This window comes from Onthophagus taurus, chromosome 1 (assembly GCF_036711975.1).
Source record: "Onthophagus taurus isolate NC chromosome 1, IU_Otau_3.0, whole genome shotgun sequence".
In the NCBI taxonomy this organism is placed as follows: Eukaryota; Metazoa; Arthropoda; class Insecta; order Coleoptera; family Scarabaeidae; genus Onthophagus; species Onthophagus taurus.
The window spans coordinates 12,023,370-12,043,493 of NC_091966.1; the positions used below are offsets into that span (position 1 = coordinate 12,023,370).

Genomic DNA, 20,124 nt, shown 5'->3' on the forward strand with positions numbered 1-20,124 from the left:
CGAAAATATTGAAATTAACATATGTTACGTAGAATTGTTCAGTGACTACAACAAACTTTGTTGCAATTTTTTTTTATCTAGCGGTTGCAAAGATATCGATCTCTAAAGTGAAGGGCCTTAACTTTTTGCACCATAGTAGGTGTCAGGCAATCCTTTCCCAAAATTTTATCACTTAGGTGATCTCTGGCCACGCAGTCATACAGAATATGTTTAGCAGTTTCTGACTTGTCATTGCAAAGTCGACAAGTTTGATCCTCAGCTTGTCCAATGTTGAAGAGATGGTATTTTAGGGACTTGTGGCCTGTCAGGAATCCTAAGAGCGACCTTAGGTTCCCTTTACTAAGCCATAAAACCAGTTCTTTTGGTTTTCTTGGTTTCCTTCGTGCTAGTAGTTTTGTTTTGTGTCGCAGTACTCTTCACCCGCCTGTGTCTTTGAAGTTCTTTCCACCGCAAAGTTACCTTTGAGGTTCCCTTGTACTAATCATCTGTTTTAGGCAGCTTTTTGTAGTCCACAGCTGGATTGAGCTCCTCGCTGCCTCTTTGGCCAACGTGTCCGTTTTTTCATTATCCACAATGTTTTTGTGACCTGAAACCCACCATAAGGTAGTTTATGAGAAAAAAAATTGCAAAGTGGATAAAGTTGCCTGCACCGTAAAAAATCGGGTACATTTTTCATTTAACTCGCGATAAAAAGAAAACCGCGGATCCGAAAATATTCAAATTAACTTAGTTACGTAGAAATGTTTAGTGATTACAACAAACTTTGTCGCAATTTTTTTTATGTAGCGTTTGCGAAGATATCGATCTCTAAAGTGAGGGGCCTTGACTTTTTGCACCGATAGTAGTGACATAAAGAAACAAGATTTTAGACCAATACTAAGGTTCATCATTCATCAAGGACCTACTTTTGCACTAAATCTTTCGAGGGCGTAAGTTACAATAGATCTTATATCTCATCAGTTGTATCAAAATCAGCTCCATGTTCGATGCCAATTCAATTAGAGCTGAATTCTGTAAGTGTATGTACAAATGCTGGGATTGTGGCTCTTTTAATTTTAATGAAATATTTAAATTCACCATAAACTTTTTATCCCAAGTTATGTTTATCAGTGTAGTGTGCCATGCACCACACAAAGTGTGCCATGAAAAGTTGTTTTTAAATAAAATGATTTGTGTGTGACATTAGCGTTCTTTTCCAAAAAATTTATTTATTAATTCATGCCAAACCAAATATTCCACTTTTGATAGAGAACTTTTAGCGATCTACTCTGCTATCAAATTTTTCAAACATTCGTTACATGGAAATAAATTTACAGTATATACAGATCACAAACCCATTGTCGCATCAATTTTTTCGTCCACAGACAAAATTCCCCGACAAACCCGATATCTAAGTTATATTGCACAATTTACTTCAGATATCAAATACATCAGAGGAAATTCAAATATTGTTGCAGATACTCTATCCAGAACAAACATCGGATCTCTAAATTCATCTTATCCAGATTTTCTAGTCGTTAGCAACGCTCAATTTGCTGACACAGAATTGGAAAACTTACTAAATAAGCAATTTTCCAACAATCCTTCAAAATCTTATCGTTTAACACATCAAACAACATCACAATCCGATATCAAACTGTGGTGTGAAACCTCTTCATCATCTCCAAGAATTTATATTGCGCAACAGTTCAGACAAGCAATTTTTGACAAAATTCATAGCTTATCTCATCCCGGAATACGTTCCACCATTCATGCAATCAAAACAAGATTCTTTTGGCCACACATGTCAAAGCAAATTCATGTTTGGACCAAAACCTGCTTAAAATGTCAACAAGCAAAAATTCAAAAACATACAAAATCGCCAATCATCAACATCAAAATTCCTAAAATTAGATTTGATCATATACATATCGACTTGATTGGACCACTCACTCCGTCCCTAGGTTGTACTTATGTACTTACAGTTATCGAGCGCTTCACTCGATGGCCAGAAGCTTTTCCGCTGAAAGATATCACATCTTCTACTATAGCAAACACACTCTTCCGGCATTATTTTAGTCGATTTAGTATACCTACCACAATAACACATGATCAGGGACGGCAATTCGAATCAAACCTCTTTTCAAAATTTAACACATTACTTGGCACACGACAAATACATACATCATCTTTCCATCCCCAAGCAAATGGAATGTTAGAACGATTTCATCAATCATTGAAGACGGCTATCATCGCTAAAGGAGACTCTACTAGATGGAACAACAATCTACCCCTCATCCTACTAGGATTAAGAACATCACTTAAGGAAGATCTAGGTTGCTCCTCAGCAGAACTGCTTTACGGGCAACCACTAAGACTTCCTGGAGAGTTCTTCATACCTACTAATCCATCTATTGACTATGAGCCTTTCCTCTTCAGTTTAAGAGACACTTTTTCAAAATTAAAACCAGTGAATACGTCTTTTCACTCTATTCAAAAACCTTTTATTCATAAAGACTTGCACAAATCAAATTTCGTTTTCATTAAAATTGAAGGTTTGAAACCGTCGTTATCTCCACGATACGAAGGACCTTTCACAGTTCTGACAAAAGCAACCAAATATTTCGTAATTCAGAAAGGCAATGATAAAATTGTTGTTAATATCGATCGCCTAGCCCGCGTTTATCTTTAATGAAAGTATTAAATTTAATAATTCGGAAATAGATAAACATGTGTCATCCCCGAATAGAAAAGTACATTTTAACATATAATCGTTATTTTTTATCATTACAACATATTACTTTCTTAAGTTGTACCATTGTTTTACCTTCCTCTTCATATTAATTTCTTTTTCACGGAAGGGGGAGTATTGTAGTGTGCCATGAAAAGTTGTTTTTAAATAAAATGATTTGTTATATAATTTACAAAAAACAAAAAAACAGGTTAAAAAAAAATAAAATATCTATTAACAACCTAGAACGTGGTAGAATAAAAATAATTTTTAAAATTCAATAAAAATATTGTACATGATATTGAACCTCATCGTACAATCAGGTTATATTGTTTAATAAAAAAGTGTATAATCAAATAATATATAACTGAATACACGAACGCCACTACTTATCAAAATTATGTAAAAATTACATAGTTACATAGAACTTACATTCGAATTATTCCGGGAATAAATGTGTTTATAATACTAACAGTTTTGTTTACTTATACGAGCAACATCAGTTAATTGCAGTATATTAAAAAATCTCCATGTTTTATACTAAATATTTAGATTATAATAATTTAATTATTCCACGTACAGTTTTTTATTTAGTAATTTAGTAATATAGTTTAAATTCAATATGGTTTATTTGCTTACATTCCTTGTACTGTCAACTGCTAGTAACATTACCATAATTAAAAAAATTAAACTAAACCAAATAACATACCGGAAGGAAGTAAATTTAAATATAGAAAAGTATGCGCATCCGTTCTATTTTATTCTTTTTTGAGTCACAATAAGGACAACAATATGGAACGAACGGTTTTGAAGAAGAAAAAGCGAAAAAAATAAGGTATCTCTCGAAAAAGAAGTCCGTTCAATTGCGATGGAATTCGAGATCCAAGATTAGTTTTCTTCGTATTACGTGTGTGCTTCATATGCGGTACACACGTTCTGCGTTTCGTGCTTGAACGAGGAGAAGAAGAAGCTTACCGGGAGTCGGTCAGCAAAAGGTGTATTATAGTAGTGAGGAGGAGCAGCAGGCAAAAGAGGAACGTTTTGGGGCCCGTTGGAGGTACAGAGAGAAGTTGAGGTTGTGTGCTGGCTCGAGAGCCGACCTCACCGGCAACTGGAACACCTGCTGCTTTGCCGACTTTCCACTCCAGTATTCGACCTACCATCGTAGTATCGACACCTGTTCGTTCGTTCGTTCGTTGGCTCATCGAGTTCGTTCATTCTGGAACGCCGCGACATTCCTTTACCAATTTTTTGTGTTTATCGTAAACTAATCGAAACACTAAATAGAAATCATTAACTTTTTTTACTTATTTATGTTAAAATATTAAATTAATTAAGTTGAATTATTATTAAAGTTTTATAAATCCGCGTGGACTTTTTTTTTAAATTTTACTTGTGGTTTTGACTGTTAGTTGTTGATCCCGAGGATATCTTCCTATTCGCTCGAAGGACTAAACGCACCCAGGTATGTGTGTTAACCAGCATTTTTCATTTTTGTTCTGTGTGGTTGGGTTGTGTTGAGTCGGTTCAGTGAACACGGTAGTAAACAAACAACATTTTTTACTTAAAAGTAGACTGGAAATGAATTGTAAATTGTAAAAAAATAAAGCAATTTTATTATATTAATAAGATAAAATAATATTAAAATTAATCTAAAAAAATGTCTAAAAACAATTTATTTTAAATTGATTAAAATCAATAACAACCATCTAAATTTGTATAAGCTGTATTTAATTGTCTTAAATGGGTTAACACGTCTAAAACTCGTGTAATAAATCAAAATCTGATGAAACAACTTGTTTATCTATTCCTACTTGTTCTTAAATTGTGCCTCTCATGCAAACTCACACAACACGATTGAAACTTTGAAATCGTGATTACCACAATGTTAAACTCAAGGACTATTGCGGTGGCTATTCTGGATACAAAGGTAATTTATCAGAATGCGTATGGCGTATTATTTTGGTTAAAAATAGTACATAACACAAAACACAAATAAAAAAAAAAAACAGACAAATTATGTAAAAATTAAAATCGTTTAAAGGTAAAAAGCGTGGAAATATTTTGAAGTGATTCACTCAAGGAATTGCATACTTGGAATGTTAATTAAAAATACACCTTGTGTAGTTTCATTAATTATTCTGGAAAAACCTAGAACGAAACAAACAATGATTTAAATCAACAAGTTGGTTTAATTTAATTAACAACCGAATGATGTTAATAGCGACTTATTTTTTTTGCGTAAAAAGTAAAGCTCTAGTTTATAAAGAGGAGAAGAGATTTTGTTTTAAAGGAAGTCGTTGAATAAATTATCTTTCAAGACACTCCTTAAAAAAGAAAGGATCGGTCCCCTTTTATCATCAATCGTGCGGCATATGTTGACCGAAAATCACTGGTGAAAGTTTAGTTTTTTCGTTTATTTTCTGCGCATTCAATAGAAGAGGATATAATTAAAAAAATCCAGATTGATTCGTTACAGTACAAATACTTTTTTATCTACAGTTTTAGCTACGTTGTAGGTAGCGTTTAAATGTGGATGTAGAGAGATACAATAAAAACGATTGATAAGAATATAATACAAATGCCTACTATTTTTAGCAGATGGTAGTGTAAATATTTATGTAATACTTATGTTTGTGACACTCCTAAAGAATGTCGCGTCGATGTCCCACCTAAATATGTGCATATATTATGAAAATTATCATAGAAATATACTTACGTAGTTCCTACTTAATATTTTTATTTGCTTTAAAAGTTTTGTGTGTAAAAATTATATTTTATGTTTTCTTAATTTTTTTAAATAATATTTAACGAGACTCAAGTCCAAAACGATTTGGCCATATATTAAGAAATATCAGAAATGGATATGAACCAAATAGATAATTTATAATACAATTTCTCTTTGCTCTCTGTGTGATCGAAATTGTTCTGTTCTTCCATGATTTACTGAATTTCGATCATACGAATCGATTAAATTCTGACAGTACTCCTTTTACCTTCAAAGAGTTCTCAGTGGATTCTATTTAGTAGTTCCTGCTCTTGTTTAAGTCTACTAATGTTGGTTCGGATAATATTTCTCTAGATATAGTTGGATTGTCGTCGTATTTTGAATGTTCTTTGTCATATTTCTAACTTTTGTTTGAGAATGTCAATTTATCCTAAGGTATGGAACTCTGGTCTGGTGACTCCTGTTCCTAAAACTAAACTAGTTAAAGAGCTTAAAGACTTGAGGCTTATTATCATCCTTCCGGTTTTGTCTAAAGTGTTAGAAAAGATTATGGCGGAGCAATTAAGACCATTTTTAGATACTTATAACATACTACCTGACAAACAACTTGGTTTCAGGAGTCAGTGTACCTGTGCCACACATAACTGATAATATATATATGTAGAGCTCTTGATGCTGATAGATCATTGATTGTGTTACTTGAAATCATGAATTTTATTTTCTATTCTTAAATTTATTGGTGTGGTGATTGTGCTGGTTTTTTGTTTAAGAGTTATATGTTTGATAGAGCGAAGGCGGTTAAAGTGAAGTCATTGTATTCTGATTCTATCAAATTGGTTGCTGGTGTTCTGCAGGGATCTATCCTTGCTCATATCTTATTTACAATCTATACTAGCAATTTATTCTCAAAGTTAAAGTATTGTTGTAATCATCTTTATGCTGATGATTCCCAACTTAATCTCGATTTCCTGCCTGGTGATCGATCAGAAGTTTGTGATAAAATAACGGAGGATTTAAGTCACTTATGTATGAAGAGTCTCGTTTGGTCAACCCTTACAAGACTCAATGTAATTTATTTACTAAAAAAGATAATTTATTTTGTTAATAATGATGATATTGATATTAAGATAGGTGGAGTACAGTTAAAACTAGGGAATTCGGTCAAGACTTATTTATAAGACTTACAATTATCATTGATAATCAGTTTGTTTTTGGTGCTTGTATTAATTTATTATGTAGGCGTGCTTATGGTTCCCTAAGAAGTCTACTGCAGTAAGATGTTTTTATCGCAGTATCTGAAACGACTCCTTTGTGATTCTCTTGTGTAGTGTATCTTCGTTTTATGTATAATTTTCGAAGAGGTGGTCGTGTATTGTAAGTTTTGTTCTTCTCATAATTCCAGTGTTCATTTCGTACCAAGTTGCTCGTTAGTTGAAAAGGAAGGAATTAGTTGGAAAATGTTTTGTGCAAGTAAAATTAGTGGCACTTTTGCCTTTTCTGCTTTAGCAGCCATTGAGTTTGGTTCAATAAAGTATTATTATTTTTATATTTCTGTACACTACCCCGTTCTAACTACTTAGTACAGAGGTAAATGGTTTTATTTCAGTGCCCCTTTGTATTCGAAAATATATGTATTCGAAGTATCCAGAAAATAGATTTTTCTTACATAAAGTGACTGAATTGACAAGTGGTGGGGTAGCAAAGAAATGACAATATCACAAATTCGATAAACAGTGAAATGAGACCGCTGTTTATTCTTAAGTAAGATGAAGAGATGTTGAAAGTAAACATCCTAATTTAGTTAAAATATCTCGTTAATTCTTTAACAAGATATTGCAAGCTGTACATTAGCAAAAAAGTGTGATTTCCAAACAAACCATAGTGGTAAACAACGCACTGCTAGCATCTTGTAACGTTCTGTACAGAGTGACGAAATTTTTACACCACATTTACACCTCACATCATCGCAGAATACAATATTCAACTGGTTTCTCTTGACGAGATTTATATTATACTCGGAGAATCGACACAAAAATTAATTAGAGAATCCATAACAGAGTGCAGGATCTCAACGGTAATATACAAAATACTAGATTTGCGAATTTAGATGTGATTTGGGTAAAAATTTTTCTTTTCCTTGTGGCTTTAAAAAAAACATTATCGTAATTAGCAATAATTAGAAACTCTCGAACTAAAACTAGAACTTCGTCTTTTGATAAAAAAGTGTTTGACGTTTAAGCGTTCCGTATTTTGCTGACTGTACCGTATCGTACCACGATATCGTTCTTCTTCAGATACTTTGCAATCTATTTCGTCACACTTGAAACATAAGGAAGGCAGATAAAACTGGCTATAAAATATCCCTCAGAGTGTAACTATTCTTCTTCCAGAAATTCTTCTTCTTTCTCTAAATTTTTTTCCTCGCACATCCTTTCTGCTCGCTGGAACAGGACTTGGATCACTGTCCCCTTCTATTGTGGATAGTTATGGGACGAAGCCTGTAGATACCTGCCCGTGTGTGTCTTCTTCTGACAGGCTTCCAGTTCCATGACCCCATCTGTCTTCCTAGTGACCAAAACATCTAGGAAAGGTAACTGTTTTGGGGCTGCTTCCGTTTCCATGGTAAATTATCATCCAGATAACATTTCAATGTAGAAATTAGCATTTATTACCGATGATAAAGGAATTCTTCCTTCCAGTTAAAATACGTAGATGTTAAATAGTATTCCGTTAGCCCTGGGTCATAGTTCGGTAAGCCCTCTGAAATGAGTTTATAGTATCTTTGACTGGTACTCTAGTAAATAGAGATTCCAAATCGAAACTTACAAAATGCGTAGAATCTCTTATATATGATTCTGTTTTCCTGTAAAAGGAGACAGAATCAGAAACTCTTGAGGAAAGTCGAAAATGCGTCAAGTTCAGGGGAACAAGAGATTGGTGACAATCAAACTTAATAATGCATCACGTTGAGATCCTTGACCTATACAAACCACTAAACCCATAAAAACATTCCATCAAACCATAAATAACAATGCTTTTACGTTTATCCATTTCAGAAATTTCCTGAACAATTCTCTCCATATCCAACAACAAATACCTATATTCTCGCTTTGGAGCAGCAACCTTCACTTTATAGTGAGCTACTTTATTTTTAATTGCCAATATAATCTTCTTAAAAATAGGTATCAGAAATAACGATTAAAGAGACCTCGCACGTTCGAAAAAAAAAACTCAGATTGTCTATCTATCAAATTCTTCTCGCCATACTTTAGTGATCTTTGGAGACTCACAATGATCGATATTTTAATTTATCTTACATATGTATCTCTCAAAAATGTTGTTTTGGATTGATATTTTTAGAGATACAGCAGACAGAAAGAACTATACAGACGGAATTTCCTCTCGAAGATTTATTGGGATTACCAAAAATAATTGAGGATATCATATAATTTTGATTAACTTCTTATGGACATAAAATTAGATAATTGTATGATTTTCCACAACCTTTAAATTTAATTTTTAGTCATTGCACTATTATTACTAGTCATTTCGTTGTAACGTCTGTAAGTTTCGCCCACTTCTTCTGAATCATCCTGTAGATAATATGACATTTCGACCAGATTATTTTTAGAGAGAAAAAGATACAAAACCGTAGGCGGATATGCAAATGAATGTTTTGACTTATGCAAGTAATTAAGATTTCTAAACATCCTTAAATAGTTTTTATATTCAGAAAAAAAGAAACGAATTAATTTCCAATAGGTATTAATTAAACATTATTCAATGAATCAATCAGTAATAACTTCTTCATCACTTCTTCTTAGTTTCCTTTTTCTTCTCCCACCTATTTTCATTCTTAATACATCCGAGTATTTATCATTTCCTTTACTGTTCATTATCTGGCGTAAACCAGTACATGACACAGTTATCGAAGGCGTACGGCTTCTTTTACCAATACATCATCAATTCTAAGCGTATTTATCCACGGTTCGTTAACCAACACTCTGCTTATCTCTCACTTTGCATTATAGTATATTAGAAAACTAACCTGTTCAAAACGAATGGTTCACGCATTATCGAACGACGCATAACTTTTCTATTTATCGAATCAGAGGAATGCAACACGAACTATTCCTGCAAGAAAAATAACATTCCGCTTGGTCGTAAATTAAAGTCGAACGCGAACCTATCGGATTCCAAACGAATCACTTCCATTGTATGCGATTGACACCAATCAATAGTGGTATGGTATTGATACCTAAAATAACTGGACTATTATGTTGAAAAAAATGTTAGCTTTGTTAATCGATACTTTTTCATTTTGCTCTTTTTTCTTTCATTCAAATTCAAGGTGATGTGTGTATATTTAACGATTATATCGATTTTATAGAAAACTGTTGAAGGTAAACATATGATATTAAGTCTAACACTATATAAAACAAAGAAAATGAAAAATCAAACCAACCGTTTAATTTAACTAATATATAAATTTATTATTACTGATAATAACGTGGAACTAATTATATATACTAACCACAATTATTTCAATCAAATCCACAAGTTTCTGTTAAGTTTGTATAAAGGTAATTACATCAAACATGCTCATTCAAATGTAAAATTGTGTCAGAAAATGCAATATATAAAATACAACCACTGGGGTAAAGTGATTTTAGACCTATAAGTATTCTGCCAGTTTTCTTTTCAAAAGGAGCTGTGGCAACAACTGTATGCGTTTTTGTAAAGCTATAATCTGCTTGCTGTATCTATTAGTTAACGCATTATAGCATTACTGAAAATATTTTGCTTAATACAGAATTTTAACAGAAATCGAGACAGAAAACGTTTGTCACTGTCAACATGTATTAAGCTTAAAAGTGATTAATACTGAAGCTTTTCATGACTTGCAATAGGAACCTGATGAATTAGTGAAGTATGAATTATCAAGTAGGATGTTTCGCTGTAAAATTTTTTGATTACTTCGTACACTAATTTGATTTTGAAGTTTTTGATTGCTTACATTTAATAACGGTAAGGATGCGTAATCAGTCTAAGAAATTTGTTTTCACTATGATGATACAGTCCCATAGCTAATCTCTTTAATCACAGATGTAGTTGACTCAAATCTATTTTTAAGTCAAATTTGATTAGCTTTTTATCTAACATGCTTCCAGTTAAGTCTGCTATCAAGGTGGAGACCGAAATATTTGCTGATTCTGCTTGAGGAATCGAACATCCTCCAAGAGACACAGTTAAGTTGCTGTTTATTCGCCCTAACGCAAAATTGACGAGGACCTTTATTTTTTTGTTTTAAGTTGACTCCTTTACCATAATAATTGTGTCAGCAGCGAATATCCCAAGTACATCATCTTTTGAAATTGGAATATCTGTGGTATACAGTAGATAGAAGATTGGTCCTAACACACTACCTTGTGGAATTCTACCCAAGATCGGTTTCAGAAAGATATGATTCCAATAGTTGGCAGTAGTTCCACGGCAACTTTTTGCCTAACTTGTAGAAAGGTTCCTAGATCCACACCCTGTCAAACGTTCGTGACACATCCAGGAAAACTGCGGCATAACTAGTTTTGGTCTTAAAATTCTAAATAACGGTTGTCATTCTATACACTTGAAATTGTAGAATGCCGATTACACAATCTAAACTGGATAACTGGTATGTTGATGAGTGATTTAAGACGTTTCAACAGTAGTCTTTTAAACAATTTCAAAATGGCAGGTAATAACCAGATACCTATTTGATCTAATTTGTTCCGTTAGTTTCAGGTTTTTGAGCATAATTATCTTTGCCGTCTTAACCCTAGAACCATATCCAGGGCTCCCGAGCACCCTGGGACTAATTTATAAGGGAATATATTTTTAGTGTGTCGGAACACTAATTTGTATGGTTTCTTATTCATCTGTCATTGAGTGTTTGATTAATCATTAACGTTATTATTCACACATTTTCACGATAAGTGGTTTAAATAATTAGTACAGGATGTCTCTGCACTCATGGGTAGTAAAATCAACAAAATTATCAAGAAACCTTTTCAATTATAATATAAGACGCATTAAATTTGTACTTAGGTGCTGCAAAATAAAATGGCGAGTCCGAGTCGAAATTTTAAGTACGATATTGCGCGACTTCTAGAGTGTGATGTCGAAAACTGTGAATATGTTGGAGATGCAAAGTCAGAAAAAGAATCTAACGAAGGGATTGGATGTACCCAAAAGAATGTATGATGTAAATAGATTCAAGTGGAGTGGAGAAAGATCTCGAGTTCCAAGGCAAACTTCTTGGAGTAATATTCATGCTCATGCTCCAAGTAATAAAGGATTTGCCAAACACATTCCTACCCCCTTAGAAGCCTGGTCTTTATTTTTTGACGACAAAACTATAGATATATACACGAGATGTCACTGCTACTGAAATAAAAGCCTTATTTGGTTTATATTACATATCTAGAGTTTCAAAGATGAATGGAGTGGTTTACTTTAGGGCGACTATGAGTGGATCCAGATTTGAATTCCTCACAAATTGTTTACGTTTCGATGATAAATATACCTGAGAAAAGCGTCAGAAAGAAAATTGTTTGGCCTCTATAAGAGAATTATTTCACAACATTGTAACTAAAAGTACAGAGTTTTATTCCAAACAAACCAGATAAATGTGAAATAAAGATCATATTATTATATGATGCTAAAGCCTTTTATATGATAAATATGTATACTAAGGAAACTGCAGCTTTCCAAGAAATTAATCTGTTGCAGACTGTTATTTGCAGACTCTGACAGCTCCTATGCATGGAACGAATTGAAACTTTACATGCGACAATTTAAGATTTAAGATTATTTGAAAATAATATAACATATTTCGATGCTCTACATATATTTGAGAAAAATTGCGCCAAGTTTGCTTTCCTAAGTTTATCCTAAGTTAGCTTATTGTCCGCCTAAAGGAAGCCTATAAAAATTGTAAAGTCGTTATCAACATTAAGATAAAGGCAAAGAGTAACTACTAAACACTACTGGTATAAATTCTATGATCTTGCTGCGATTTAGTAGAGCCCGCAATAAAGAAACAATAGCAAATAGAAGAGGTTTTCTAAAGAATTTGGCATTAGAACTAATAAATTCATGGTTAAATGAACAAAGAAATTAGATAACTTTACCTAATAATATCCCTACTAAAATTAATACTAATAATTGAATTAGAAAAACCAATTTCTGTATTCTCAAAACAATGTCGGTGTATCATTTTTGGACATGCTTCAATTTCCAGCAGGGATTAAACAAGTATGTTAACATAATAATTGTTTTTCTTGGCAGTTCTTTTAATAAGCCAGGTGAATTCAATTCCTGGAGCTTTTTTAGGGTAAATACTATTATCGTTTTCCAGGGTAACTTCTATTCAGCTTTATAGTTATTTTTTGCTGATGAATAGGTGCTATATTCACTGTCGACTGTATATTATTTGGTTAAAATACATTACTTAGATGTTGGGCAAATAATCTAGTTTTTTTATCACTGCATCTAACCCATTTATTTCGGCGACACACGTACAGTTGATCGTTTGAATCTACAAGTTGCTTTCCATAGTGAGTCTCTATCTGCTTCCGAGTTTGAATCACTAAGATATTTTTCGAAGCATCTCTGATTAAATTCTTTAATTTTGTGATGTGTTTGGTTGCTTATGTAGTTGAATTTTCTTTTATCTGCGGTATTTCTGGATCTATACCATATTCTTCCTGCACATCTTGTTACTTTTATCATATCTCTAATTCAAGGAGGTAACTAACATATTTTAACCTGCCTTCTTCGTAGCTTCTCGAATTTGTTCTATAAGATTTTGAGCATAAATCTCAAAATGATCTTTATTTTTTAGTTTTGCATTTAAACTAATTAGCTTTTCTAGCCTTACTCTGAATTCTCACAAATATGTTTACTTTCTCGAACAATTTCATGATTATAGATAAATTAAAAAGTACAAGACTTACATTAGGCAGACCATCACAAGATAGCTGACAGTCAACTTCTCAGGAAATATTTCAGAGACCTTATTAGAAACAACAGACCGAGCGTTCTAGAGAGAAAATGAGAAGAAAATTAATTAAGCTATCATCTCGTATAATTAAATTGTTTCAATATGTTGCTTTGCCCTAAATAAGTCAAAACTCTAATTCACAAATTTAGAATTAAGATATGATTTCATGTCCCATTTATTTTCTGATTCTAGTTTAATTCAGTTTAATTTGGGTTTATGATGTGCTTTTAAAATCCTTAATTAACCGAACAATATGAAAGAATCTTTTCAATAATAAACACCAATTACCTACTCGGAAACCGTACTTTTAATCGACCTGCATATCTGTCACGCACCCATTTCCTTTTCGATTAACTTGTTTACTCAACGATCCAACAACAACAAACAATAAAAAAATAACAATAAGCGTTAAAGTACGCCCGGTGTTTTTCGATTCAATTTCCTGACGTAATTCAATCTCAATTTGTACATCGATTATTATTTATTGAATTCAATACGAACGATAACTTTTCCTTTTTTGCGTTGTGTTTAAAAAGAAACTGTTACTGTAACTATATACGGACGGGCCCGTTATTTTGTTAATTGGTCGGGAATGATTAAAATTGACACAATGACGATCAAGGCATTCGGTAAACAGTTAGCTTTCCGGTCAACATCTCAGCTTTAAAACAATAGTTAATTTAAAAATTATAATAAATAGTTAATTATAAAATAATAAATTTGTTTTTCTTTCTTTGTTTTAGTCTATTGTCGATGTAAATTTAAAATGGATGGACACGTATGAAAACAACGTTACAGAAACAACATAAATAAAGAGATCAAAAAGGATTGGCAAAAAAATTAAAAATGAAATCTAAAATGTTCAACTTGTACCTGTTGGTTATCTTATTTTCGTTTCACTTTGGAATAACCAAAGCTCAAGATTCTCAAGAAACTGTATCTTGCGGTGGTTCGATAGCTACGGCTGTGGTTGTTACGATTATTATCTTGTTGGTGCTTGGCGGTGCTATTTATTACGGATGGAAGCGATATGGAAAATACAAGAATGGTAAGTAAATGATTTATTAATCGAAAATTGTTTCTTAAAGCGATGAGTAATTTTGGTTTAATTGAAATCTAATGGAGTTAGTAAGCTTTACGATTTATCGTTGAGTTTATAAACAGCTTTAAGGATTGGCACGAGCCCACTTAATAGGCAGGTCAGGCTTCTTCTTTCCTGATGGCTTGTCTGTCAACTGGCCCACTGGTCTCATGTCAATGCGGCTTTAAAAGGTCGTTGACTGGGATCAGTGATGCTGTTGGTGTTCTATAAAAATGATTTATAAATAAAATGTTTTAAGATAAAAAATAATTAATAAAAATATAGTAATAGAAATTAAAAATATTTACACGAGACGTAAATGACTTCTTTAATAATTATGCTTATCTTTATTATATCTACTTTAAATTTAATGTAATTGCAGTTGCAAATTACCTTTAGATTTATGATATAAGAATATATTATTATTGAAACATGTAGCCTTGGTCAAATGTATTGATGCAGAAAATAACACCTGCGAATGAGCCATATTAACCACTTTCAAAAATAATAATAATATTTTTAAACTTTCGTCGAAATAACGATATATTAACTTTATAAGACCTTCATTTTCTATTTCATTACTCAACATGCAATATTTGTGCTATCTATAACTACTGCTATTATTTTGAAAAGAAAAAAACATCACGACACAAGGTTAGATGAATGTTGAAATTGTAATGCGCTAAACGTTTCGCGTTCACCTGGAATTTACAATACTCATTGTTTTAATAAAACTATCAAGTATTCGCTTTGTTCAATATTGTTGACCACCAATCTATTAACGACCATGAGTAATTTCTGATAATCGAATCTAATCCAATTTTCAATATAACCCGATAGCAAAAACCATTAGCGTTTTGATGGGTTTTGTAGATTGTTTATTTGGCATTGAATTTGTTACGACCTATTATAACCAGTACGCACCATACGTTCTAAGGTAGCAGAGCAAAAACGTTGTTATATGGCTGTACAGGCAAATATTTGCCTTTTTTACGTTATGCAATGCTTTACTGACGTCATTGGTATTTTTATACCTGGGTAAACATGACATTTGCACAGAGCAATAAAAGTTATACGGCTCGGTACAGTTCGTTGCAATTGACAATAGCACTTTGTGGTGTATTGGAGCAAGGTAACGATTATGATTAACTGTTATGATTTGGTTTGTCCTTCGAATATAATCTTAAGATTATATTTTATCTATCATAAATTAATTGATTGCATTTTTTTATATAACACAAGACAATTGTAAACTAAATGGAATAAAACTTGCAATTTGTAACTAACAATTAACTTGGAATCAAAAAAAAAACTGTTGAACACGTTGTTGCTATTGATTTATCTTGTAAATAAATTAAATAGGAATATGGTATAAGAGCGTTTAAGGCTGGTTTCGATTTACAAGTAAATTTGGCTATATACATAGCCAGTACATTGATCTATTCTAACTAAGAAGATAAGCTTTTGGGAGGTTCAAATCGTTTGCTAAAAAAATTGGGATAAGAGGATGCAGACTCAGATAACATCAGTTTCGAATGAATGAAGCAAATCCAGAAAGAAAATACAATGATAAAAAATATGCTGTAGAGACACGAACAAAATTGCAAATCTCCCTCAAACACCTTTCATAACAAGTATTGATTATAATACAAAGTAACACTAAATTGTGCAGCACTTCAATAATAACATAAATTCAGTATTATATTACTTGCTGTGGGGTGTAATGAGGTGTTATCTACGAATCTACTAAACATTCCATTTGAAAATTCTTCTGTGATAAGCAGATGCATAGCAAAATTCATCTAGAGGATTACTGGGCAACAAGGTTAAGAAGTCTCTATAAAAATATTCGTAGATATTATAAAAATGCACTCATATTATGTTCTGGTAATGGCAAAAATAACAATTTGGACAATTTTGTATTTAACCGTTTGGATAGCAAAGGGTACTGAAAAACCACTGTAGAAAATCCCCAAGATGCGCAACCATGCTTTCTCTAAATGAGTACGAAAAGTTATATAGAGTTAAATAAAACAGAATAATTGAGATATTGGATTGAAATTTATTCCAGATGCAGTATTCAGCTTACATTTAGCTATGGAATTCGATATCATTCATATGACCACCGCATATGACATTAGGACTCAATATTGCACCACTCCTTTAGACATCTAGGCCGGAACCCCATAAAAAGGAATCTAACGGCGTTAAATCGCATTAGCGAGATGGCCACTCGAACCATTTCTCGCGATTACCGGTTACCGAACTTCCACTTCAATAGATCAATTGTTGGACCAGCTGTGTGGCATCATCTTGTTGGAATCACATATCATTGATGTTAAGTTCATCCAATTCTGGCCAAAAATAGACATCTAACGTGTCACAATAATGAACCGTAATATGACGATTGTTCATCGACGAAAAGATATGGTCCAATCACACCTTCGGCATGAAATCCACACAACATGGTCAGTTTTTGTGGTTGCAATGGAGTCTCTTGAAGCATATGTGGATTTATTGGCATCTTGCATTATACAAAAGAATGTCTTTCAAAAAAGATTTTGGAAACATAAGTTGATTTCTCCAAAGAAGTCTTAACTTCTACTGATCTGAATCCAACAATTCTAGTTGTTTTATTATATAGACATTCTATTATCGTTCCAAGTAGATTTATAATTATATCTAAATAAACAACAAAATGTCGGATGTGCAAAAGAAATTTTTTTTTACATTTCTCCATTGTGATGTTGAGAAGTTACTTCATTCCAAACGTGTAATTTGGTGTGCAATGGAAAGCGCCGATCATCATTGCTATGTTTCTTGAAATGCCTACTGGTCAATTTATAAATGTTTTAGAAAATGATATCATTCCTATTATACAAAATGACCCAAATTAAGACAAGATATGATTTATGAAGGGCGAAGTACACCGTCGGACTAATAATGTTTGAAACATTGTCAGAGTACTTTGGAAATGCGTAACTTTGTAGCACTCAGAGGTCATTGGAAATCATTTAGCCGGTGTGGTGACTCATATTTGTAGGGTCACGTTATAGACAAAGTTACAGAAATAATTCTTAAGCACTGATCTCCAAAGCATCGATGTTTCAGCACTTCACATTATAACCATTGATGGAAATCTAAGAAAATGGTTACAAAATAAAAAGAAGCATTTACATTTTCTGCTCCAATGCTATGGAAAAAGCCGAATAACTACCTTATCGATTGTTGTTTTTGTACCGTTGATATGACTGGTTATAATTAAAAAAAAAAGTTGTAGAGATATGAGTCTTCGTGTTCCTAAATCACCAGACCTTATGGAAAATATTATCCCGGATGCCACAGTTCTTGTTTCTATGAATGCAGCCGGAAATTTTATGCCGAAAATGAATACAGGATTTTCGGTAGAAAGAAAATTTTACTTGAATTAATGGACAACGCTCCTAATGCAAATTCAGCATTTACTCAGGATAAACGTTAGATTGCTCGAGACGTCTTTTTAAAATTTATGAAGTATTTTGGTGAGCAAACCAAATATTAGCAAAAATGTTCAAGTCTTATTATTTTTAATAATAGCTCACATACAAAAAGCTTAAACGTCATAAATTTTCGCCTCATGTACTGACAAAATGACCAGATGATTGAAAAATCATTGTGGTCGAACTTTCGGGCTATATCAAATCGCAGGTACTGTAGAAAAATCTTTTGGGAAAGCAACAAGCGGTGAAACTGCCATAGAATCCCAAGTAGTGGAGCTTTTTCATTCGGAGGTTCTACAATTGATATTGTTATAACAAGGGTGAACAGCTCATTGCAATGGTCCAGCAAGGATTGACTTTGGCCAAATTAAGAAAATACAACGTCGGATTATACTTAATTAAGCCGAGGTCGCTTGCGGCCGAGGCTCAGCAATTTTTTAATAATAATAATATTTATTAGTGCATCCAAAATATACATTTTTTACACACTTCATATAGAAAAAACTCATAATATATAGTAAAATCACATATAGATCATCATTCTATGATTTGATGTTGTCACGACCGATGCCCAATGCCACAAAATCCCTTTCAAAAAATTCATATTCAAGGAACTCAGAATAAGAATAGAAACCTCTCAACAGCAGAAATTGCTTTATCAATGTTGTAAACTTGCTCATAGGTAAAAGTGTAACCGTTAAAGGTAATTTATTGTAAAACTTGAGCGCAGTAAAATCTACACCTTTCTGTGACTTACAATTAGAGAGTCTACAGACTCTAGGTTCTGTAGCTACGTATATCTCTGTGGGCAGTATATTTATCTACATTGTTGTGCAAGTATTTTCTGATCTATGAAAAATTCACGGCACTCGTCTCGATACTTCACACCACATAAGACACGAATGGCACGTCGCTGCAGTCGAAAAACCCTAGACCAACCCAAACAGTTCCCCCAGGCCAACAGAGAATATGATAATAGCGATTCACACAGTGCAAAGTAAGCAATTCTCAACGCCGATCTCAACACATTGCCACCTAAAATGCACAACACTAAAACGTTGCTGCTCAGCCTTCCGTAAAGTATACTTACATGCTGCTCCCATTTCAATGTGGGGACCAAGCGAACACCCAAAAAATCTATGAATTGCTTACCCATTAGATCTGGCTGAACACCTCTCAGTGTAAAGACAGCTTCAGCTGTTTTATTACAATTCAGAGCGCGACGCCCGATGTACTACAATAGCATCAATGAGGATTTTATGTCAGCTGATTAAAGTAGTGTCGTCATCATAGAATATAATTGAAGACTTAGATATTAAAGCAGGTAAGTCATTTATGTAAATGAGGAAAATCAGAGGCCCCAACACTGACCCTTGTAGAACTCCAATAGAAATGCATTCTGATGTAGAATAGCTATCATTACAACAGACTATTTGTCTTCTGCCACCAAGGTACGATTGAATCATCTTAATACTACTATCACCTTATATCTACTCAGCTTCGTTATTAATAAATTATGGTACACACAATCAAAGGCCCGCAGAACTTAATTGATATCATATTAAAACATTACATTAAAACAAACTGACTAACATTGCAACGTGTTAGCAGGAATTGACCTCGGCCAAACTAAGAGCAGAGAACGTTGGATTCTACTCAATTAAGCCGAGCTCACTTGTGGCCAAGGCTGACTTATTGATATCATGTTAAAACAAACCTGGCCAGAGTATTGCAACGTCCCTGCATGAATTGACCTCGGCAAAACTAAGAACAGAGGAGGTTGAATTTTACAAAATTAAGCCGAGGTAGTTTGCGGCCGGGACTGAACAATTAATATTAGTTAAAACATAGCTGGTGAATTGATCTGGGCCTAACTAAGACCAGAGAACACCGAATTTAATTTAATTAAACAGAAATCACTTACAGCCGAGGCCCTGCAATTAATATTTTGTTTCAACAAGACCTTATTGTAAGAATTGGTTCTATATTTTAAGACTAGGAATTTGCTGCATAAAAATTACGGAATGAAGGTAATATAATATATGTAAAGTATAAACTTCCACATTTGAAGTGGATCCATATAAA

General features: G+C 33.1%; 1 protein-coding gene across 1 annotated transcript in view; it reads left to right on the forward strand.

The window, feature by feature from the left end:
• Positions 1–3,712: 3,712 nt before the first annotated feature.
• Positions 3,713–20,124, forward strand: part of LOC111420499 (putative leucine-rich repeat-containing protein DDB_G0290503) — a 42,949-nt gene continuing 26,537 nt past the window's right edge. The window contains exons 1-2 of the mRNA XM_023053504.2: positions 3,713–4,175; positions 14,223–14,527. Coding sequence (XP_022909272.2) covers positions 14,326–14,527 — 202 coding nt within the window. The 5' untranslated portion in view covers positions 3,713–4,175; positions 14,223–14,325. The remainder of the gene's footprint in view (positions 4,176–14,222; positions 14,528–20,124) is intronic.